Genomic DNA, 20,330 nt, shown 5'->3' with positions numbered 1-20,330 from the left:
CATAACTTATCAGTTTTAGTATTCGACTGATTATACTTTTACCTGCATCTGAATTTTTGGATTTTGGATTTTAGTAAGGGGTTGTTCTCAGGTCAGCAGACCCGATCTCCTCACGGATCTAAGAAGTCTGGCTGATTCTGTATGAATCTTTATTGAAATCCACTGGCACTGCACACAAGATTCAGCCAAAGCAGTTATTTTAAAGAGTCTGCAGATACACATGAAGCCATATGCAGAATTACAATAAGATCCTCTTTGTCCTTGTTACTGTGTTGTTTTACTGTGCCTCAGTCTTTTGTACACTACACTGACTGAACTCCAGCTGGTGAGAGGGACCGCAAAAAACTGGATGTGATATTTGGGACAACCTTTGACCTCACTCCTATAGCACAGCAGGAGTCTGTCTGGCCTTCGACGTGGACGGAGTGTCAGCTGTGATTTTGTGAGGGAGGAGATTAAAGTGGATGGACAGATTGTGTACGTGCACGTACAGTAAGCGTGTTCACATAGTGTAGGTGCTGGGAATGCAGGCAGGCTGGGCGTTTCCTGCCTGACTGCCATCTAAGCATATGTCTGCATATCTGTCAGTCTGTTGTATGGATTCTTCTCCACTAATGCATGCACACACACAATAGCACATATGAACACATGTGGGGTGGCTCACACACCTCCTGTCAAACTAATTTGCTGCTACTTCACTACCCCCCCAAAACACACATATTGTACATGCAAATACTCAAATGTTATATTCAAATGCACACACTAAAACCTATCCCCAGCAGCCTGTACGTGACACATACTCATTATACACTCACCATTGAAACCTACACAATCCAGTCTATAACAATCCATTCATGCGCACATTTTTAACATGAAGTTGAAAGATATACAACGATGGGAGCCTAAAATGTGACGTGTGTGTGTGTTTGTGTGTGTATGTGTACACAGTCGCTTTCTCATCATATGTAGGGCCAGACAGTGCTACAGGGTTCCCCACTTCCTTCCACCTCACTGAGCCCCTGCCCCTGCCCCCCCCCCCCCCACACACACACACACACACACACACACACACACACACACACACACACACACACACACACACCACACACACACACACACACACACACACAGTTTCTCAGACACAAAGGAAAGTCAATGTACATTACATTGTGTCATGATATCACTTTAAAGCCTTTTGGTAACTACCTGCATGGCTGGAAAACAGAGTTTAGCGAGAAAATGCGTTTTTGTGATCTAGGCGAAATTATCCTTTCATAAATAAGAGCTGAGAAAACCACATGCTCCTTCAATGTGATTTTAATGCAACTTGAACATTAAATTAAACTTAAAACAGAAAAAAAGCTCAGAATCCCATGTTATCATGCACAATATAGAATTATATGACAGTGTAGTAGACAACTGAAAAAGAGACACTGACACACGCTTGAAATTCTGTAACTAACAGACTGACAAGACACTTAAATTTAATAATAAAAATTCAATTTCCCAGTTTGGGATCAATAAAGTGAATAAATATAAACCCTAATTACTGAGTGTGCATCTCAGTGCAACTGTACTCAAGGCTGAAGGTGAGGCTTCCCTCCCACATTAAAGAGCACTTAAGCAGTGTGAGCATGCGCTGCAGCGGAGAGCCTTCAATCTGTTTATCAAATATTCAGAAGGTAAAAAACGACACCTCGCATGAGCCACATACAATCTTTGTAAGTATTATGAAAGGTAAAGGTAAGTTAAACTTGCAGCTCCGCGGCTACTGAACGCTCTTTGTGACGTCTCACAGAACAGCAGCTTCAGTGTTTGTGTGCAGAAACTAATTTGGAGAATTGAACTGATTTTCATAGATGCATTTTATTCTGTTTCTTTACGGGGCTGTTGTGTGTGAGATGTTTCTCCTCTCTCTTACTGAACTCCTCCTCCTCCTGTCTGTCACACCCAGTCAATCAGCAACCCCCCCCCCCGTTAGCTCCTGTACTCATCCCCGCAGTCCCCGATGAGCGCCATGAGGTCCCTGGAGCGCCGTGTCACTGCCTCGATGGCAGCAAGATCTTCCACCGTCAGCTTCAGGTCAGGGCTGCAGCTACGCAGGCTGTCACTGATGTGTTGCCCCGCCCCTGCGACGCCTAGCCGACAGCCCAGGATGACCCCGCCCACCGCAGGGCGATCCAGCACGTAACGCGTTGCCACGCTGGCCACTGAGCAGTCGTGTCTCTTGGCAACGGTCTCCAAGGTGACAAGGAGGTCTTGGAAAAGGCTCCAGCCACCCCAGGTGTCAATCATGTTCTTGTACTTAGAGAGGGAGGCAGTGTAGAGCTCCGCCCTGGTACTAGGCTCCACCTTTCCCAGATAACGCTCCGAAAGTAGACCACCAGCTAAGAGAGGACAGTGATGGAGGAAAAGGAGGGATGGAGAAGGGAGGCAGACAAAGGAGTTACAGGAGGCAGGGAAGATGGAGTGAAAGAAGAGGTGGGAGGAAGCGGAAGAGGAATAAAGGGGCGGAGGAAGAGAATAGATGAGATGGAGAAGGATGGAGAGGAGGGAGTGGGTGAAATGTGAGGACATAAAGAGGAAAAGACAAGAAGGGAGGGGAGAAACAGTGGAGAAAGAAAGAGGGCAGAAACCGCTCAGATCAGGAGGAGGATGTGATGCAGGCGGACGGAGAGGAAGGAGTAGAGATGACAGAGGTAGTGGGAAGAGGAGAGAGGATTTGTCGTCACGTCGACTGACTCCATTTTAGAGTCCCACCATTTCACATCTGTACGCCGTGATGGCAAATGTGCTGCTCACATCAATGAACTGGACGGACATTCACGTATTTAACTACTTCAAACAGATCAAACGTGTTGTGTCTCACCCAGAGTGCCGTAAGTGAGGAGCTGAATGTTGTTAGCTCGACAGAACTGCTCCATCTTTGCTGCGGGTCGCTGGTCAATCACAGAGTACTGCACCTGCGTGACAGACACATTCAATACACATTTAACTGACGCTCTGACGGAGTCTGATGGAGTACTGGCAGGAAGATGAGGGTGTTACCTGGTTGCTTGAGATGTGGATGCCTCTGTTAGTGATCTCCTCCAGCCTCTGTGTGTCAAAGTTAGTGAGGGCGAGCTCTCCTGAGGGAATAAAACAGGAAACAGGTGGGAACTTGAAGTCTTCTCCTCAGAGTAAAAATAAAGATCGCAGAAAAGTGGAAAGAACAGAACAGTTGAGACACACTGTGCAGCCTTCAGACAATACCACTGAATCCTTACACATGTGTGTGATCAGCATTAGAGCAGATTTTTGACACTGATATTCAAGAGTTAACACAAGGGCTGCTTAGTTCATGTTTCTAAAGCTTTCAAACACGCCTCATGGCCTTCCTCACCTGGAGCTGCTTTGGTTGATTTGCGGTTGAAAGTTTTGTTATCACCATGTAAGTGGACCTTGTGTTAAGCTCAATGATGACTGCGACAGCTGAAGAAGACCATGGGATGCATTTCAGTATGATTATCTGCACATGTTCGCAGTATGTATTGTGCATACGTACGTAAAAGTCCCTCCTGCTGCAGGTCGGACAGCTGTGCCAGTGCGTCCAGGTATCTCTTGTCTCTATAGTCCCACCAGTGGAACTGAACACAGTCCAAACTGTCCACCTGCATACGGGTCATAGAGCGCTGCAGCGCCTTCTCCACCACCTGCACACAGAGACACACTTCAGCCTCTGTGTCCACTGTGAGCACTGAAACTGACTGTGGCCCTTTCAAATTAAAAAACTTGAAACCCATTTAAGCTTCATTCAACCTGAAGGTCCTGATTCAGAAGTCTCTCTGCTGCACCAACACATACAAACAGCGCCAGACAATACAGCCCGACCAATACTAGACTTTTGAGGCTGATACCAATATGGATGTTTGGGAGTTACATAAATCGGAAACATTACATAAACAATCTTGATATGGGTTCATTAGATTAATCTTTTTTACTGGCTGGGACATCTTCCAGTTGAAACATCCACGTGTCAGTGCTCTCTGATCAACAAAATATGTCACTGTGACACAGTTTCTACCCCAAACCTATTTCTGTGCTGCAATTTCTTGTTACCAGTTGACAAATAAACTGATACCAATATATGTACCTTCAATAAGATAATATTGGCTAATATAATATCGATTTGGCTCTAATGCCACGTTCACACATCTTCTGTGCTCAGCTGTGATATCACGGAACCTAAATCCTTCAACACAAAAACAAACACGATCTTTGTTCAGTGTTGATTTACTAACAAACTGTAGGTACAAATAAATCCTGAAAATTGTTCACAATTGCAATATATTCAATGGATACTGTGATATTTCAAAACAATCAGATTTTGTTACATTTCAAAAGACAAATATAATCACATGTGAGGTGAACTTGAAACTTATGTGAATTGTTTTTCAAGTAAAGACGTTTTAAAACAAGTTCACAGAGGAAATCATCTAGATCCAACACCAGCAAAGAATTTTCTATGTTGCTCATGTTCGTTAAGCGGACCAGTGAGGCGATGTCCTGGTTTTTTACAAAGACTCACGCTGCTCTCTAGTGGAGAAAACTATTCCTCACTGTTACACACAGCTGACTCGGTGTGACCGTCACTCTTGTCTTGACCCATCTGTCAGCGACTCACCTTGCGGTCCATTGGTCCTGGTCTTGGCACGTATTTGGTCAGACTCTGCAGAGCCGGGATGTCACTTCCAGAGGATCTGCTCTTCAGCTACAGATCAGAGAAAGAAAAATAGAATTAGAAAAGCTACAAACATTTGAACTGAGCCATGTGTTTCTGTTGCTTGCACTTATCTGCTATGAAACTATTATTACCATGCTTAACATCTTGCAGATTCTTAAATACTGCACAACAGTTTTTTACAATTTTATATTGGCAGTGTTAAGCAGATTACTTAAGAAGGATGCAGGAGTTAAGAAGCGTGTGCTGATTAGCTAATTGCAACAGAGACAAGAGCCTGGAAAGCATGAGTAATGAGAAAAGCCGGTAGAGAAGAGCTCTCTGTTGCTCTCAGCACATTATTCCAGGTGAATGGCTGAGGCTACGCTCGATACCATTAGACTGTCACAGCACATCAGCAGCGAAGACTCTGATCTGAGCCACACTGGGACCTCTGTGTGTGTGTGTATGTGTGTGGAGTATCTGCAGCTCTGTGGAGAGCACAGACAGTAACAGCTGAATGGAGGAATCGATAGCCAGGCCTGACTGAGCTTACAGAAATATACTTGACAAAGTGACCATGATAAATGATACAGCGTCTTCTGAATGTGGTCAGCCGACTTTGCCGTCATTGAGGTACAAAAAGATTGATGGTCAAAAAATATTAAAGGGAGATTCCTTCAGGAAATGTTTTTCTGTCTCACGCAAACAGATATTTCAAATATTTAAATGCTCATCTGAGTTTTAGCTCAGGGAGCTTTGCTGCATGACAACCACATCAATTAGTTTCTCAATTTCTACCAGTGAGCATTTGTTAGAAGACAATAACATTTTAAAGTGGTAAAACTGGAGTTAAATATATTTCATCCAACACTGACATTTATTTTGAAATCCTCACAATTAAACTGAATAACATGATTCAAAGTGTATCTGAGTGTTTTTGTAGAACTCTCATCTTTGCCACATTTATAATCTCATTTATTGGAAAGAAGGAAGCTGAACAAAACAGCAGGCAAGAGTGTGTGTATGTGAGCAATTCAGTGCTTATTTAATCACACTTGCTCATTTAGGTTTTTACCTTAAAATCTCTATGTGTGTGTGTGTGTGTGTGTGTGTGTGTGTGTACCTGGCTGTTGAAACGTCCAAATATTTCTTCTGCAGGCCCATAAATGTCTGCCATGTCAAATGTGACCAGACCAGCGTCTACGTAGGCCTGCATATCCTCAACTGGAAGGACAAGAGGGAAACATTTATAGATAAGACATGTTTTTATTCTGCATTATTATCATCAGCAAACAGCGGTGAGGCTGTGCAGCAGGTAGTTAGAGAGTAGTTTGTAAAATCAACAATGCGGCATCATTAACACGTGCACATGACTTATAGTGGTTGTTTTAATCAACCTTTGACCACTTCTAAAATGCTTTCCTGATGATCTTCACACGTGGCCAGTCTTAACTGTACTGTAGGACACAGCTTTACAGGTAAAACCTCTTGAAGCTTTTCTTCTTCGCCTACAAACAAACTGTTGATTGTTTTGCTGCACATGTGTTTCGTTCGTTTGTTTTCGATCTAAACTGGCACACCTGGGTATATTTCCGTGTTATCTGGGTTCATGTTCACCTGCTTTGACTTGATCCACCGCTCCGTGCGCCCCGGACACCTGCCACATCCCGTTCAGGATCCGGCAGACCTCCAGACCGCCGGACAGTCTCACTTTGGGCACCGTGGACATCCTGCTGCCAGTGGCCGGGAAGAAGATGCTACAGGCGGCTTGAGGTTTAGACACAGCTCCTGTCTTCCATGGTAGAAGACAAGCAAAAACATAGTTTGTTCTTTGCTTGTAGCATCATTATTTTACTTAGTATTTTATTTACTTGTTTTTACAAAGACTACTTACTTACATTATTACTGGCTTTATCTTTCCTGCAAGACGACCCCGGACCACTGCCACCAAACTAAACTTCAGGTCACTTCAACAACACAGTTACAAAACATTTTGCCTCAGTGTTATAAAAGCCACGAGCGTTTCAACCAATAGCTGACTGTGTTTAACCGGAAGTAAGCTTCTTCTTTGGCGGGTTGGCTGCTGCTTTCCTGCCCCCTACTGGATAAAAACCGTCACTTCACTGGGGAAACACAAAACATCTGAAACTGTTTCTGAAAAAAGAAAAACATCAGGAATAAACTAAGAGCTTTGCAGAATATCTGGCAATAATGAGGCACAGAGACGTGATACAGTAAAAAACACAATCTTTACTTCTCAGTTAAATTCCCTGCATGTCTCTATTAGAAATTACATAAATCATTCCCTCCAGACAACATGCTGTAAGCAGTCCAATTTTAAGTTTCTCATCACTCCGCTGTTGTTGTTGCTGCCGTTGCATTAGTCTTCTTCTTCTTCCTCCTGTTCCTCTTCCTCTTCTTCTTGCCAGGTGTGCTGTCAGCCTGTCCTGCAGCAGTTGTCGGTTTGTCGTCCGTCTCTGAAGCTTCAGACTCTTCTTCTGAAGCTGCAGGTCTCTTCTCCCAGGTGGGCGGACTGTGTGTTGTTGCCTCCGCCTTGCTGTGACAGAGCAGACCAAAAAAAACTCGGTGAATAGTTTGTGATTAAGTTGTATCATACTGAACTGCAAGTACAATTAATCTGACTATAGTCCTGTTTCGCGAGACTGGTGCCATGGGGAAACTTTTTAATTAACAGAACACGCCCCCATTTTAACAATAAAAACAACATGTGCATTGTGCACTAAAAATATATTTAACTCTTTCTGTACCGAATCTCCATTTAAAAAGACACGATGATGACTGAAGCACAGATGTGGAAGTAGCAATCATGGGCAAATAGCTAAATTACAACCCTGATTCCAAAAAAAGTTGGGATGCTGCGTAAAATGTAAATAAAGAATGCAAAAATCAGTGAGGCTGATGAGGTAAAACATTAAATGTGTTGTCTTTGTACTGCTTTCAATAATGTATATCAAAAAGGTTTAGCAAATTATCACACACTGTTTCATTGATGTATTACACAGCATCCCAACGTTTTAGGAATCAGGGTTGTATTTAAATTTGAGCTGAATGTAAATATAAGCATAAACTACAACATCAAGTCTAAATAATTGCTATTTATACAATTTACAGGCATTAAAACAGCATTACAATTTACAGATGTGACAATAAAATTGGATGCCTCTCTGAATTTCATTGAATTATAGTATTTTTAAGTGTATTACAATAGGATTTAAAACTACATTATATATGAATAACACCCCAGTATTTACCTTATCTGAACCACAGGCTCCTGTTTCTTGTTCCCAGCCTCGCTGTCTTTCTCCAGCACAGCCACGAAGAAGCCGTGTGTGCGGGTCTTGGTGGGGCTGGCACGCAGACACTGAGTGAGCGGCTCTAGGCCTCGTTCAGGCCACCGAGAAAGCACAGGAACCAACCTGGGAAAGGAAATACAAACACATTCAGGGAATGTTCCATCAAAGCTGATTTCCCAAGTCCAACCGTAAAACCTGTGCGCTCAGGTGATTCCATATCTTCAAACTGTCCCAGCCTTTCACTCAGAATTATATTAATGGCAGAATGGAGAGAGAAGGATGCAAATGCTCCATGTTACATGACCCAGACAGCAAATACATAAGAACAACTAGAAAAAGGCACATGCTCAAATATTTCAACATGAAAACGTCAGTAGGTATATTTGGATTAGTGAAGTGGACTGTTGCTACCTAAAGTCGGGGTTCTGTTGCAGACAGGCCGCTACGACTTCCTCGTTCTCCTGGCTGTGGATGGAGCAGGTGGAGTAGACCAGGCGCTTCAGCCGAGGGAACCTGAGGCCGTGGTTCAGGCACCGCAGTTGGAAGGAGGCCAAGGAGGCCAGACGAGCCTGTATCTCCTCCTGGTCAGTGGAGGAGGCATCGTCCCGGAGACACACCATACCTGAACCCCGCACACAGATTACACAAAATATATTTAAATCCTCATTAGTCTGTAGGCACACTAGTATTCTGGTTTCAGCATCTGATAAGCAGAAAGCTTAGGAGGATACTAACTGAGACTGAGCTCTAAACATGTGGCCCATTTTGCTCTGTGTATGCACTGGGCAACCTCTGAGCACTTTTAATGTAAAATCTTAAGTAAAGTAGTTACTGTAAAGTAACTACAGCTGTCGAGTATATCTCTATCTGAAATGTAGCAAAGTAAAAGTAAAGAGTAACATAAAATGTCTGGATACACTCAAAAGAGTTGATGCAGAGAAAATGAGGTCACAAAACGGTTTATATCAACTGCCTGATGGCTCAAGGTTGTGATCACATATTACTGTAAGACGTATAAATCATGTGACTATCAAACTATAGGTCCCACAGGCTCACTGGGATGTCATGGACTCAGGTATACCAGTAAGGGCAGCGGACAGGTGATCAGACACCTGGATAACACTATAATCATGTTCACACGACTGATTACTCAACCTACCTGATCCACTGCAGGACGGATCCAGCAGGACATACTCTACATCTTTATACTGCGGGCTGTCAGGGTCCACCTTCAGGAAGTCCTGGTTGGCCAGCTGCTGACAGGTGACGCCAGCTCGGAGCAGGAGAGTCGACATGGTGGCCAGACGCTTGGCATCCAAGTCAAAGGCAAAGAGCCTGCCTTTGTTCTTCATGATGGCTGCCAGGTGGCTGGATTTGTTGCCAGGGGCGGCGCAGGCATCAATGACATGGCTGCCAGGTGGGGGGTTGAGGAGGTATGCTGGGAGGCAGCTGGCTTTGTCCTGCAGAATGATGTGGCCGGCCTTGTACAGGAAATGATCATGGAAGTCAGTTTTAGGAGAGAAGACCAGCAGCTCTGGCAGGTGCATGTCCCTCACAAAAACTTTCTCCTTCAGGGTTAAGTCATCCAACCTGGAGGCCTGTCCTAGGTAGGCTAAGCCATCCCTCTTCAGGTAGTCCACAGCATCCTCCACGGTGGTCTTCAAAGTGTTCACACGCACATACCTGGGCAGCTGGTCCCCGGCACGCCGCTGGACGCTGGCCGGGAGCAGGTCTTCATTCTTACTGACCTTCTGCTTCACCTTCATGCGGGCCAGCATCGCCTGCAGTCTGGGACGATGCTTCATCATCATGGTCTTCCATGTGCCACCGCATTTCAGGCCCTGGCCAATCAGCAGGTCGTAGACCAGCACCTTGGCCAGGGGCATCCTCAGTTTGGTCTGTTTGAGCAGCTTGGTGGACTCGATGACCTCCTCCAGGATGGACGAAAACTTCTGAGTCTCACAAACCAGCGCGAACAGCTGCTTGATGTTCGTAAATTTGCTGTCGTAAACCAGAGTTTTCAAAGCACCCTGCTTCCTCTCGGCTTTCTCCAAGATCTCGGCGGCTTTCATGTACAGAGCCATGGCGAAAACCAACTTTAAGCTAACGTTAACTTAGCTAACGAGCTACGGACTACGTCGCGAGTTTATTTGACTTGTGACAGCTAGTCTGACACAGTCCTCGTCCTGCCCAGGTTCCTCTCTGAGTCGCTAACAGCAAAGGAGTTTCTTCTTCTCATCCAGGTTCTTAGAAAAGCAGCTTCGTGATTACTTTTCCACCATGCACATGTCTAAGGAAGGGTCGTGACTCCGGAAGTACAAGGTGACGCACAGTGTGACGTAGAAGATCCGCCCGGCCATTCGCTGATGACAACTGAGAGATTAGGGGTTTGACTAAAAACTAAGGATTTAGTTGTGATGTTTTTTGAGTCATCTGGCTGTCTTGTCTCTCAGTGCAAATGAGACAGTAGGTGGGAGGAACTGCATTCTTAGTAAATTCTTCTTCCAAGATATCCCAACACTTGGAAAGAGAAAGAATTTAATTAGTGTACTTAGTTTTTTTTTTTTTTTTTACTGTGTTCTACATGGTTTACTGTGAATTGGATAAAGTCTCACTAACAAGTAAGGATTTATTTGTTTGTCTGAGTCTGTTAGAGCATGTTTTCTGAGGGATCTGGCCATGTTGTCTCTCAGTGCAAAAGCCAAGGGAGGCATGTTCATGGGTGCAAATATTTTTATAGGAAAATATGCTATTGATCAACTTAAACTCTCAATAAAACATATCTTATATTTCATAAACAGCAATGACAAAGTCATTTTTAAACATTAAAATTAAAATAGTTGTTTCATTTTTTTATTTTTGTTTTTATCTTTCGTAAAGTTGTCAGTGTCTGGTGTTAGGGGTAAACTACTCCAAAAGTTCAAGTGGTCATCCTTTCACTTTTTACAGTCTGTTAACAGCAAACAGATACAGCGAACTGTTGAGAAAAATAACTTTATTCTTTAATACAAGTACATTCTCTGGAAATTTCCATGTGGATAAACAAGAGGTCAAAGGACCGAAGTGCATGCCAGTGTTTATTAGCACAATATAAGCAATTATCACTGCAATAAATTGCTGCCACTCAATGTGAACTTTAGTTGGTGTAAAAGCTTACCAGTGTAGTAATATCAAAATGATATGCAGAATGACCAACCATGAACCAATACAATTTATTAAAGAGTAAAAACTGATAAAGCATCACCATCATTAATGCAACACTGACCAATAAAAAATGAATATACACAAATTGTTAAAGAAACATGTCTTTTACAAAAGGCTGAAAAGGTGCAGTCTCATTTAATTCACTGCCAGCTGACCCTACACACAGTCCATTTGCACTACAGATGGACTGATGCAGCTCCAATACAAATAAATTAGAAGAAAAAAGAAAAATTCTTTAAGTATTTTCAGTGATATATCGTTTTTGGAAGTAAGTTCAGCTAATTTGTGTTCAGCTAAGAGTGGCTTCCTTTAACTAAATAACCGCAGTCATCCAAGCCCACTATCCACAGAGGTGGGGGGTGGGGGGCTGCTGGTTACCACTGTGCTTGTTATTTCAGCAAACGAGATATTCTGAGCAGATTCTCCTCTTTTTCAATATACTTTTAATATATTTTGCCTCTGGTGATCACTACTGATGGACATAATAATCAGACCCAACTGTCACTTGACCTATCAGTGTTTAACAACCCGACTGGGCTTTTTAACAGTCTTTGTCTTTAAAGAGTTTTTGTATAGAAGCAGTCTCTCTGTGGTGTGAGGAGGCAAGCGGTTCCTCTTGGCTCTTACAATACACGCTGCCATTGGGCACAGCCGATTGAAGCCCCCTGAGGTGGCCGGTACTGCCAGAAGCTGCTTGGCGAGGTTCTGGAGCTGGGGGAACCGAGTAGCAGCTTTCCAGTACAACACGGTGGAGTTGCTTTCCCACAGTGGTTCTGCTAGGTACACATCAGGCTCGGACATCTTCATGGTTTTTGCTGGCGGCTGGAGGAAGTTAAAGATGGACTTGCGCTTGAAGTCGTTTCCGCCAACACTGTCGCAGTTGTTGTCATCTGAGCTGCCACCAGATGCCTCCATCAGCGTGGTGGCTTGGCTCTCCTCTTCACCATTCTGCTCCTTTATCAGCTCCTTGCTTGTCTGGTCTTTATCTGCTTCTACAGAGGGGGATGCTGAGGCCTCCATGCTTCCTAATGCGGCTTCCAAGATGCTACGAGCCTGATACTTCGAGGTAGGTGTTAGGAAACTCGTCTCACCCTCCTGTTTAACATCAGAAAATGGCTGAAAAGGAAATGTTCATGTAAGTATATAGAGGTATTGTGTGTATTGTTTTCTTTGATGTACTCAGAGCTAAATATAAACACAGACTGCTACAGAAATCAATATAAAACAAGATGCCATTTGATGCAACAGACAAAACAGCCATGCCTAAGGCCTAATTCAGTACCTGGAGTTTGATCCTGGGGTCAAGCACAGCAGCTAGTATCATGTCCTTCTGGTGAATCAGGGACTGGAAGTGTGTGTGGAGGCCTGTGCGCAGGGCCTTGTTGAAGTGGGTGTAGTTGGTGACAAGGCTCTCCAAGGTCTTATCAAGGCCAACGAGGGATGGTATGATGAAAGAGATGGTCACTCCACTTCCTTGCAGGACCTGGATTAGAAGAAAAAGGTAATGATCTCACATAGTCTTCTACCAACATTACCACAATACTGTATTTTCATACATGTATACAATATCTCTATGTAGTTTAACAAGAAATAGTCGTCTTAAATCCTTGAATCCAGGTTAAATGTAAAACTGACAAATCACTATTTGTGCTTCAACATTAATGGATTTATCATGTTTTTGTTTGCTTTGTTTCAATAATTCAGTGCCCAACACAAAAAATGTCTGTCACAACCTAAAATGTATTTATTACTAAATAAGCCAATACCCCTGTAGGTTTTGTTTATCATGTAGTACAAGGCAGTTCTATGCTGACATTGCCTAAAGTGCAAAAAAATTAAAGCTGGTTCTTTTAAAATTACTTGTTGACAACTCTGTTAATTTTTTTTAAAGCTGATTTCTTCATTAACTGCCACAAAAAATTACAGAAAACAGTTATGCAAGAAAACCAAAAAAATTTGGAAGTAGTATAAAGCAGTATAAATAGGACAGACTAATCATATTTGGGTTTTAAAAAGTAACTCTCACATTCCCCAAGTAATAAAACATTTACGAATCTTTCACGTGATCTTTGTGAAACACCATACTCCACTACATCGAAAACACATGAAGTTCCCGTTAACTTCCTCCCTTACCTGCAAGGCCTCCCCAAAGGGCTCAAGGAGACCCAGGATGTCAATCACTTGTTCCCTCTTCACCATGACCAGAGGCGGGGCGCTGGCTGTATCATTAGCCTCTATGCGAGCCTGGGCTAGGAGGGTCATGATGGCGCTCCAGGCGGACTCCTGCACCATACGGTGCAACGATAGCATCATGGAGTTCCAGCGACAGTTACTGAAGGACGGGCACAGGGACACGTTGTACTCCTTCAACAAAACCTAAACGATAAAATGAGACAAAATGGTAATTTTTACATATACATATACATATATATATATATATATATATATATATAGAGAGAGAGAGAGAGAGAGAGAGAGGCTTCAATTAAACAATTTATCAATGTACAGCTGTGATGTTAGTCATTTTGTGACTTCACATCAATTTGCAGCTCACAAACAATCTCAAAATCAATACAGCTGATGTCAGTCACTTAAAAGAGGTTGGGGATTCTTAATAAAGTCTGGCATGTGTGTATATGTGGAAAAACCTTTGCAAAAACAATATAATGCAGTTTACAAAATCAGCTTAAATCTGTTTGTCTATTTCTCCTACCTCACTCCAATAGGTGCTGCTCCTAAAGAAAGCCACCACATTGTGGACCTGTAAGAGCAGGTTTTCCACAACCCTGGAGTTCTTCAGTGCCTCCTTAATCACAAGTTGCAATTTGTTGGCCACACAGGTGGTCCTGGTGCCGATCTGCAGCTCTGAAAACGGGGACTCTGTTTCACACATTTGGTCTGACAGAAATGCCACTATCTCATCTCCATCTGGTTCTCCCCTGTTGGATGAGCACATGATCTTGTAGTCGCAGAACAAGTTGTTACCAGCCAAGGCTTCTTTGGCCTGGTTGGCGAGGACGTAGCCAATGCTGTGAGGAAAGATGCCGTAGCTCAGCAGCACACCTTCAAGCTCCTGGGCCACAGCGGTGCTGAGGTTTTTGTGGCTGAGGTGACGGAAGGCCACAATGGGACGGCGGATCTGCCAGGACTCAGTGACAAAGTGGAGCTGCACAACGATGATGGGCTCCTCCACTGGATGGGATTGATTCCCTGCCCAGAGGTCAAAGGTGACATGAATGGCACTCTTACCATCTTTGGTTTTGGCAAGGCAGGCTTTAAGGTCACGGATGAGCTGAGGTTTGATGGTTCTCTCCACATCATCATAGAGCTGTAGGCTCACAACTCGCTGAGACAGCTTGTTGTATTCAGGGCTGATGGTACTCATGAACGACCTGAAGCCTGCGCCTTCAACAAAACTGTGGGAAACAAAGTGAAGATATATTAGCACTGTGCATTTTCAAATGATGTGAGTGATCTAGACTGGTGATTGCTAAAGACACAAAATTGACAACTAGCTTTCTTCTGCAATAATTCAACAAATACATAAATAGCCACCAGGCACTACAAGTCACCTCAGTGGCAACATGTCTTCAGCAATCATCCTCAGCGCTGCATCCGTAAACTTCTTCTGGTCCACCGGTGCAGCTACTAGTGCAGCACCTGAGCTGGAACTGGGACTGGAACTTGAACTGGGGGGCAAAGAGCGACTGGGTGAGGAGAACTCTCTCCTGGATGCGAAAGTCTGTGGAAGCGGAACGGCTGTCTTATGCTTGACTTTCTGAGGCTCGTTCTGCTTCTCTTTCTCCGGCCTGACCTGCAGCAAAGAGTAGGAGAATGAAACCAAGCTTGCCAGCTGGGAATACTATGAAAAATCATTAGGTTTTTTAATGAGAGTAATGCATGCAGGACCACCTCTAAAAATGATGACATGACATTGATGATTATTTTGACTTTGTTTGGCAGGTACTTACTGGAAATTTAACTGATGTAGCTCTGTGAAATTTGAATGTTTGTCCTTAAATAAATGTTTAAAAGGAGCTGAGTCATAAAAGAAAATCCTCTATAGCAAACTTACCACATAAGGAGTTACGGGTTCAGTGTTTAATACAACATCACACTTGAAGTCCACCTGTAACACAACATAAAATGTGAATGCGCAACAATGACTTTGCTGCAAAATATTGGAAAAAAACACAAAAGCTTTTCTTTTTCTTTCATAGCCTGAGCAGCAGACCACATAATGATTCAATAGTTTATTAGTAGTGATTTCATAAAATGTAGCAAAGACCATTACCTTTGCATCTTTTTGAAACTGCAACAAAGATTTTACCTGCTTTATCTCTACAATGATTAACAAACTATCGAAATACAATCTATCAACTAGTTTTATTAATTTATAATTTATTCAAATTTGTTTACTTAGCAATCATTAAGAAAACATTAGAAAAAGGGTGGAAATCAGTAAGGTTGAAATCAATGAGCCTTCTGTACTATGTGCTAAAGTCGGTAAGTGCTCTACCTCTCCTTTCACAAACTGTTGAATATCAAGGGAAATACTGTCAGCCTCGTCTTTGAACAAGCCCAACTCAGCTTTGCGTTTGATGGTGCAGTTCCAGTGATTTTTCACCGAATTGTCTGTCCTGCAAGAGGAATTGAAAATATACATTAAAGTCTCAGTGTCACCCCAGGCTGTTACCTTGCTGCATTCAACCACTTGTTCTAAGAATAACACCCAAATTGCATTTGACTCCCTGTCATCCACTTCATTAAAATTCAGCAAGTTGGTTACTGCTACCTGACCCACCTTCCAGGGAGCAGCTTGGCAATCTCAGCCCACCGGTTCCCGAGAATGGAGTGGGCTTTGTAGATGATGAGGTCTTCTTCATTGGTCCAGGAGCTCTTTTTGACAAGTGGATCGAGGTGGTTGTGCCAGCGCTCACGACACTGTTTCCCCAGCCGCCCCTTCAGGTGCCGAGCAATCAAAGACCAGTGTTTGGTGCCGTACCTGGCCACCAGCTCTACTATCTGTGAGAGCAAATACATTAGTAAACATAGGAGTACAAAGTGAGATAGGATGATATCAACCACAAACTGTATCAAATGTTCTGTGTAATTTTTCTACCTTTTCATCTTCCTCTCGGGACCAGAAGCCTTTGACTAGATCAGGATCCAGGTGCTTTTTCCAGCGGTGCATACACTGGAATTCCGTCCGCCCCTGTCAAAGCAAAAGGAAATGTCTTTATTATCCAAGATGAAAATATTTCAACATGGAGAGACTGGTCAGCATTTAGAATTAGTTAGCATTTTATAAGATCAACAACATGACAGAAACAATGTTGCAAGCCCTTCACCTTTTTTCTGGTTGATTAAACTTTAAAAGTTCATATTGCTGATTCATTCATCTTCTCTTACTCAACTTATTTGCTTCTGCTGAGTACTTACAGGTAAGAAACTGGCAATGGTCTTCCAATCTTTTTTTCCGATGTTGCTGATCAGGATTTTGAGATTTTCATCCTGCACAATAGAACAAATCAGTTCGGATACAGTATAATTGACTGTGAGCCTTAAGATCAGCTTTCAGACATGGGTTAACATGAACACAGTTTGTTTTCAACATTAGCTAGTCAGCCACCCCTGCTTCAGTTGGTCCTCTTGTTAGCATGCAACATTACATTGCAGTCACTGACACTAATGTTATAAACTCTTTAAAATTAAAGTGTGTTGCTCCAGATAATATCATCACAGGAATGTCTGAAATATACTTATCAGGGTGATGCATGGACAACAGTGGTGGAAAGTCTTCTTTTCACTCACCTCTTCCAGAGTCCATTCGACTTTACACTTAGAACCATCCTTCTTCTCTGCCATGTCCGAGTCAGTGTCAATGCACAGATTACTATCCCCCTCTTCTTCCATGCTGCAATCACACAGACAACCAACAATTTAAATAAACAGTACTGGATTTCAAAACACATAGATTAGATAGATCGATAGATGGATAAAGATAGACACACACATGCACACATGTATATACATACATACAAAGACATGTGTGTACATATGTATGTATATATGCTTGCTAGCTATTCCCTTAAAACAACAGGAAACATGACCCTAACCCCTGCTAATGTTGAAAAGACCCCAAGTTTGAAACAGCATTAGAGTATCACTGTTGATTCAGTGGCAGATTGAAATACAAGCTATATGCCACTGCTATTTCTGCTACCATTTTATATAAGCTGCCAATTTTACTCTCCTACCCTTGACCAATGCTACAACATTTGACACTTTACCTGCAATATGCTCAAAGGTCAAGTATATGTGGTCTACAATTGAAGCCAAGAGGAACAAAGTTGCCTGAATTGTTTTGTAAACACCTACTGTATGCAAACATGGCTGTTTAAGATAAAAGATAAAAAAAAAACAAGATATTGCTGCATTGCCATTCAGCTAACTTACAACCGCTTCCTTCTGCACAAAGTCTGCATTTCACTTTCCCGTCCCGCAACCAATTCAACGAGCACGAATGTTGTGCTCCACAGCAACGAGCTAGCTGAAACAGCCCATAGAGAAGCTGAGCTTAGAAGCTAACATTAGCTGCTATAAACCAAACGATTTGCCACGACAAACATGTTAAGTGTTTAGCATCAGAACAGCGTGATTGGGAGAATCTCAACATAAAATTGTTGCAATTAACAGTCAGAAATGAGTTCCAAACTAATTAACTTGCATTCCAACTTAGCAGTAACTTAAAGCTAGTAAACTCGGCTAGCTGGTCATGAACACGCTCGAACGAAACGTTGACTCTTAGTTCGGAGAGTAGAGTAAAGTAGAACGCCTCTAGTGGCACATGTACGCAAATGCAACAACCCTGCCCAACTTGCAATATTTTCATACGTGAAATAAGATCTTCGTGATCATTTCAGTGTTGGTGACTGTAAAATTAGCCGACAGGACAGGAGGGGGAACATAGAAATGCCTACCTAAACCTCAGATTGTGCAACTGCTTCTGGAACACAGCAGGGTCCAGCTTTTCCAGCTCACTACCATGACACAACAGAACAACGGCTTTTAAATGGGAGAGAGGGAACAACCCTCTCAGTCACACTCTCATACACACAAGGAAACAAGGCAACCGCTTGATTTACAACAGTAGCGACGATTGCTGCGAAATTATAACCGCTGTGAGATATTTAAACCCTACGCAGTGCACAACCACACACACACTTTACTGCAAATAAGGCAACGTTAACATTATCGAACATTGATGTTTCCCGCACTTACCCGCGCGACATCCCTCCTCTGTCTCTACTGTCTCGAGATGCACGCAGCGTTTCACAGCTGCTAAAACAAACGCTCTTTTCAGAAATACACGAAAGCTAGAATAACTTTTGCTAAATTAAATCAAGGTCAAACTGTTGAACTACAGAAAACAGTCAAGGGACTCGTTGCTCTTTATCAATAGAAATTTACCGGGGACTGAAACTCAGTGGTCTGTTCAAGAGCACCACGGCCACGCAGCTACGCACACTCCCCGGAAACGATCCATGTGAGTGACGGTTTTAACCGACGCTAACGGCTAACGACTGCTGTTTCCCAAGCGTTGACTCCCTACCTCGGGGGATTCCGACACTCACGTTAACAAATCTATCATACATAAACAGGCTCGATCGAATATTAGTGAACGTTGTAGTACTTATGTAAGGACAACACTTGTTCAATATTGCAAAACATTTAAACTGAATGAGCCCCTTAGCAAAAGCACTGGTGGGTCATTTATTTATGCTAGGCTATATGCTAAGCTAAGTACAGCTCAACCCTACAATTTCTCATGAGTTGTATCTAAAGATAGCAATCATAACAGGCTGCCTGCAACTAAATATGTATGTAAGGAGTCAATCAAGAGTTTTAAATATAAAGTGGAGGCACAGCTAAAAACATTGACCTATGATAGCTTTTATAAAATACCACCAGGCTGTCTCTTTTTGTATCAATGTTGCAACATTATTTGACCATATTTTCACCAGTGTCAAAATAACAAAGTCATTGTGGTTTTAATCTGGTTCATGTCAGCATTCTGTTTTGTTTTATTTGTAAGACCTATCCTTGTTTTTTCTTGAACAATATTCTGTCAAAGGACACTGTTATTTTGTACACATGTGAGCCTGGATATAGTCCAGTCTTGTTCACTTTGCCTGTTTCATCATCATCCTTGCTCTCTTCAACACATGTAGTTCAGACACAGAATCTGCACCTTAATGTCACAAGCTGTGATATTTTTCCAAAACTTCTGTTGCCCATAAAGTGGTTGTGAAAATGTACAAAACTATATCAATTCTGCATGTGTCTGTTACACATCCTTAACTTCTGCTTGCAGTTTTATACATTAAATTCCATCAGTCCCTGAGCATGTGCTGTATTTCCCATTTTTACCACTATGTGGGGGCATTTGTGCAGTAATGCAGACAGTGAGCTGTCTGCATTACTGCACAACTGTCAACTCTGCACCTGTCTATTTTCCTCTGTTCCGATTAATAAATGACCTTGAGCACTTTGGAAAATTAAAATGAATGGGTCTTTGCTGGTTTAAGTCACCACTGCTGCCAGTGTTTTGTTTTGTTTGGTGAGTTTGTTCAGAACCATCTTGTTATATTTCTATATAAACCAAGTTACAATTATTAGCTGGATTTAACCCTAAACAAGTGTACTGTTGTGGAGGATTGTGAAGAATAACCACAGGGAAAAAATTACATTAATTGTGTACATATGTTCCAACATAGAGGATATCAGTCTGCTTCAGACACTGGTGATGGACACAATAACAGGAACACTTGTACAATATCATTTGGCAACAATTCAGCATCCCTACATTAACTGCTACCTTTTTTGAATGCTAAAATATAGTTGGCCCACATCAGTGATCATGTTTTACGGCTTAGGTTGTTGATAACATGATAGTGTAAGCTTTTGTTTACATTTTTATACAGATGCACTCAGCTACTATGTCACTTGATATGTCCTGTGTCCAGTACCCGATAGTTTGTTTAATATGACTTTGAAGTGTTTGAGTTGTCACGAATCCTGCATGTTCCTTGCTGATGAATCAGAAT

At 42.5% G+C, this 20,330-nt stretch overlaps 3 protein-coding genes across 7 annotated transcripts; all 3 read right to left on the bottom strand.

The window, feature by feature from the left end:
* Positions 1 to 1,301: 1,301 nt before the first annotated feature.
* LOC121613085 (uncharacterized oxidoreductase At1g06690, chloroplastic-like) lies at positions 1,302 to 6,740 on the bottom strand. Of its 3 annotated transcripts, none has more exons than XM_041946358.1 (8): positions 6,601 to 6,740; positions 6,320 to 6,494; positions 5,826 to 5,926; positions 4,664 to 4,750; positions 3,545 to 3,692; positions 3,049 to 3,128; positions 2,870 to 2,963; positions 1,302 to 2,387 (listed from the first exon to the last, which is right to left on the bottom strand). In XM_041946358.1, the coding sequence occupies exons 2-8, from the start codon at positions 6,429 to 6,431 to the stop codon at positions 1,978 to 1,980; spliced, it is 1,032 nt and encodes a 343-aa protein (XP_041802292.1). In that variant the 5' UTR covers positions 6,432 to 6,494; positions 6,601 to 6,740; the 3' UTR covers positions 1,302 to 1,977. The 3 variants fall into 3 exon arrangements, with proteins under 3 accessions (XP_041802292.1, XP_041802294.1, XP_041802293.1); XM_041946360.1 differs by having other exon boundaries at positions 6,320 to 6,490; positions 6,601 to 6,699; XM_041946359.1 differs by having other exon boundaries at positions 6,597 to 6,695.
* A 192-nt stretch (positions 6,741 to 6,932) lies between these two features.
* On the bottom strand, positions 6,933 to 10,316 carry nsun5 (NOP2/Sun RNA methyltransferase 5). Its single transcript, XM_041946381.1, has 4 exons — positions 9,176 to 10,316; positions 8,428 to 8,638; positions 7,975 to 8,139; positions 6,933 to 7,259 (listed from the first exon to the last, which is right to left on the bottom strand). The coding sequence occupies exons 1-4, from the start codon at positions 10,098 to 10,100 to the stop codon at positions 7,052 to 7,054; spliced, it is 1,509 nt and encodes a 502-aa protein (XP_041802315.1). The 5' UTR covers positions 10,101 to 10,316; the 3' UTR covers positions 6,933 to 7,051.
* Positions 10,317 to 11,000: 684 nt separating this feature from the next.
* mybl2a (v-myb avian myeloblastosis viral oncogene homolog-like 2a) lies at positions 11,001 to 18,717 on the bottom strand. 3 transcript variants are annotated; one of them, XM_041946116.1, is made up of 13 exons: positions 18,505 to 18,717; positions 18,204 to 18,263; positions 17,035 to 17,137; positions 16,663 to 16,734; positions 16,343 to 16,435; positions 16,025 to 16,245; positions 15,740 to 15,860; positions 15,296 to 15,349; positions 14,793 to 15,034; positions 13,934 to 14,636; positions 13,354 to 13,596; positions 12,503 to 12,703; positions 11,001 to 12,336 (listed from the first exon to the last, which is right to left on the bottom strand). In XM_041946116.1, the coding sequence occupies exons 1-13, from the start codon at positions 18,513 to 18,515 to the stop codon at positions 11,734 to 11,736; spliced, it is 2,727 nt and encodes a 908-aa protein (XP_041802050.1). In that variant the 5' UTR covers positions 18,516 to 18,717; the 3' UTR covers positions 11,001 to 11,733. The 3 variants fall into 3 exon arrangements, with proteins under 3 accessions (XP_041802050.1, XP_041802051.1, XP_041802053.1); XM_041946117.1 differs by lacking the exon at positions 18,204 to 18,263; XM_041946119.1 differs by lacking the exon at positions 18,204 to 18,263 and having other exon boundaries at positions 18,694 to 18,704.
* Positions 18,718 to 20,330: the final 1,613 nt, after the last annotated feature.

This window comes from Chelmon rostratus, chromosome 10 (assembly GCF_017976325.1).
Source record: "Chelmon rostratus isolate fCheRos1 chromosome 10, fCheRos1.pri, whole genome shotgun sequence".
Taxonomy (NCBI): domain Eukaryota; kingdom Metazoa; phylum Chordata; class Actinopteri; order Chaetodontiformes; family Chaetodontidae; genus Chelmon; species Chelmon rostratus.
Note: the sequence above shows the minus strand (reverse complement) of the source record. Positions and strands in the feature narration are given on the sequence as shown.

Bases quoted from the DNA above. Each gene is read 5' to 3' on its own strand.
- LOC121613085 (XM_041946358.1), bottom strand. From the start codon at position 6,431: ATGTCCACGGTGCCCAAAGTGAGACTGTCCGGCGGTCTGGAGGTCTGC. The intron at 5,927-6,319 runs GTGAACATGAAC...TTGTCCTTCCAG, and splicing joins GGTGGATCAAGTCAAAGCAG to TTGAGGATATGCAGGCCTAC. The intron at 2,964-3,048 runs GTAACACCCTCA...TCTGTCACGCAG, and splicing joins TCCACATCTCAAGCAACCAG to GTGCAGTACTCTGTGATTGA.
- nsun5 (XM_041946381.1), bottom strand. From the start codon at position 10,100: ATGGCTCTGTACATGAAAGCCGCCGAGATCTTGGAGAAAGCCGAGAGG. The intron at 8,140-8,427 runs GTAGCAACAGTC...TTCCTTTCCCAG, and splicing joins CAACAGAACCCCGACTTTAG to GTTGGTTCCTGTGCTTTCTC. The intron at 7,260-7,974 runs GTAAATACTGGG...GCTCTGTCACAG, and splicing joins GAGCCTGTGGTTCAGATAAG to CAAGGCGGAGGCAACAACAC.
- mybl2a (XM_041946116.1), bottom strand. The intron at 16,436-16,662 runs GTAAGTACTCAG...TTGCTTTGACAG, and splicing joins CCATTGCCAGTTTCTTACCT to GGGCGGACGGAATTCCAGTG. The intron at 14,637-14,792 runs GTGACTTGTAGT...TGTTTCCCACAG, and splicing joins GAAGACATGTTGCCACTGAG to TTTTGTTGAAGGCGCAGGCT.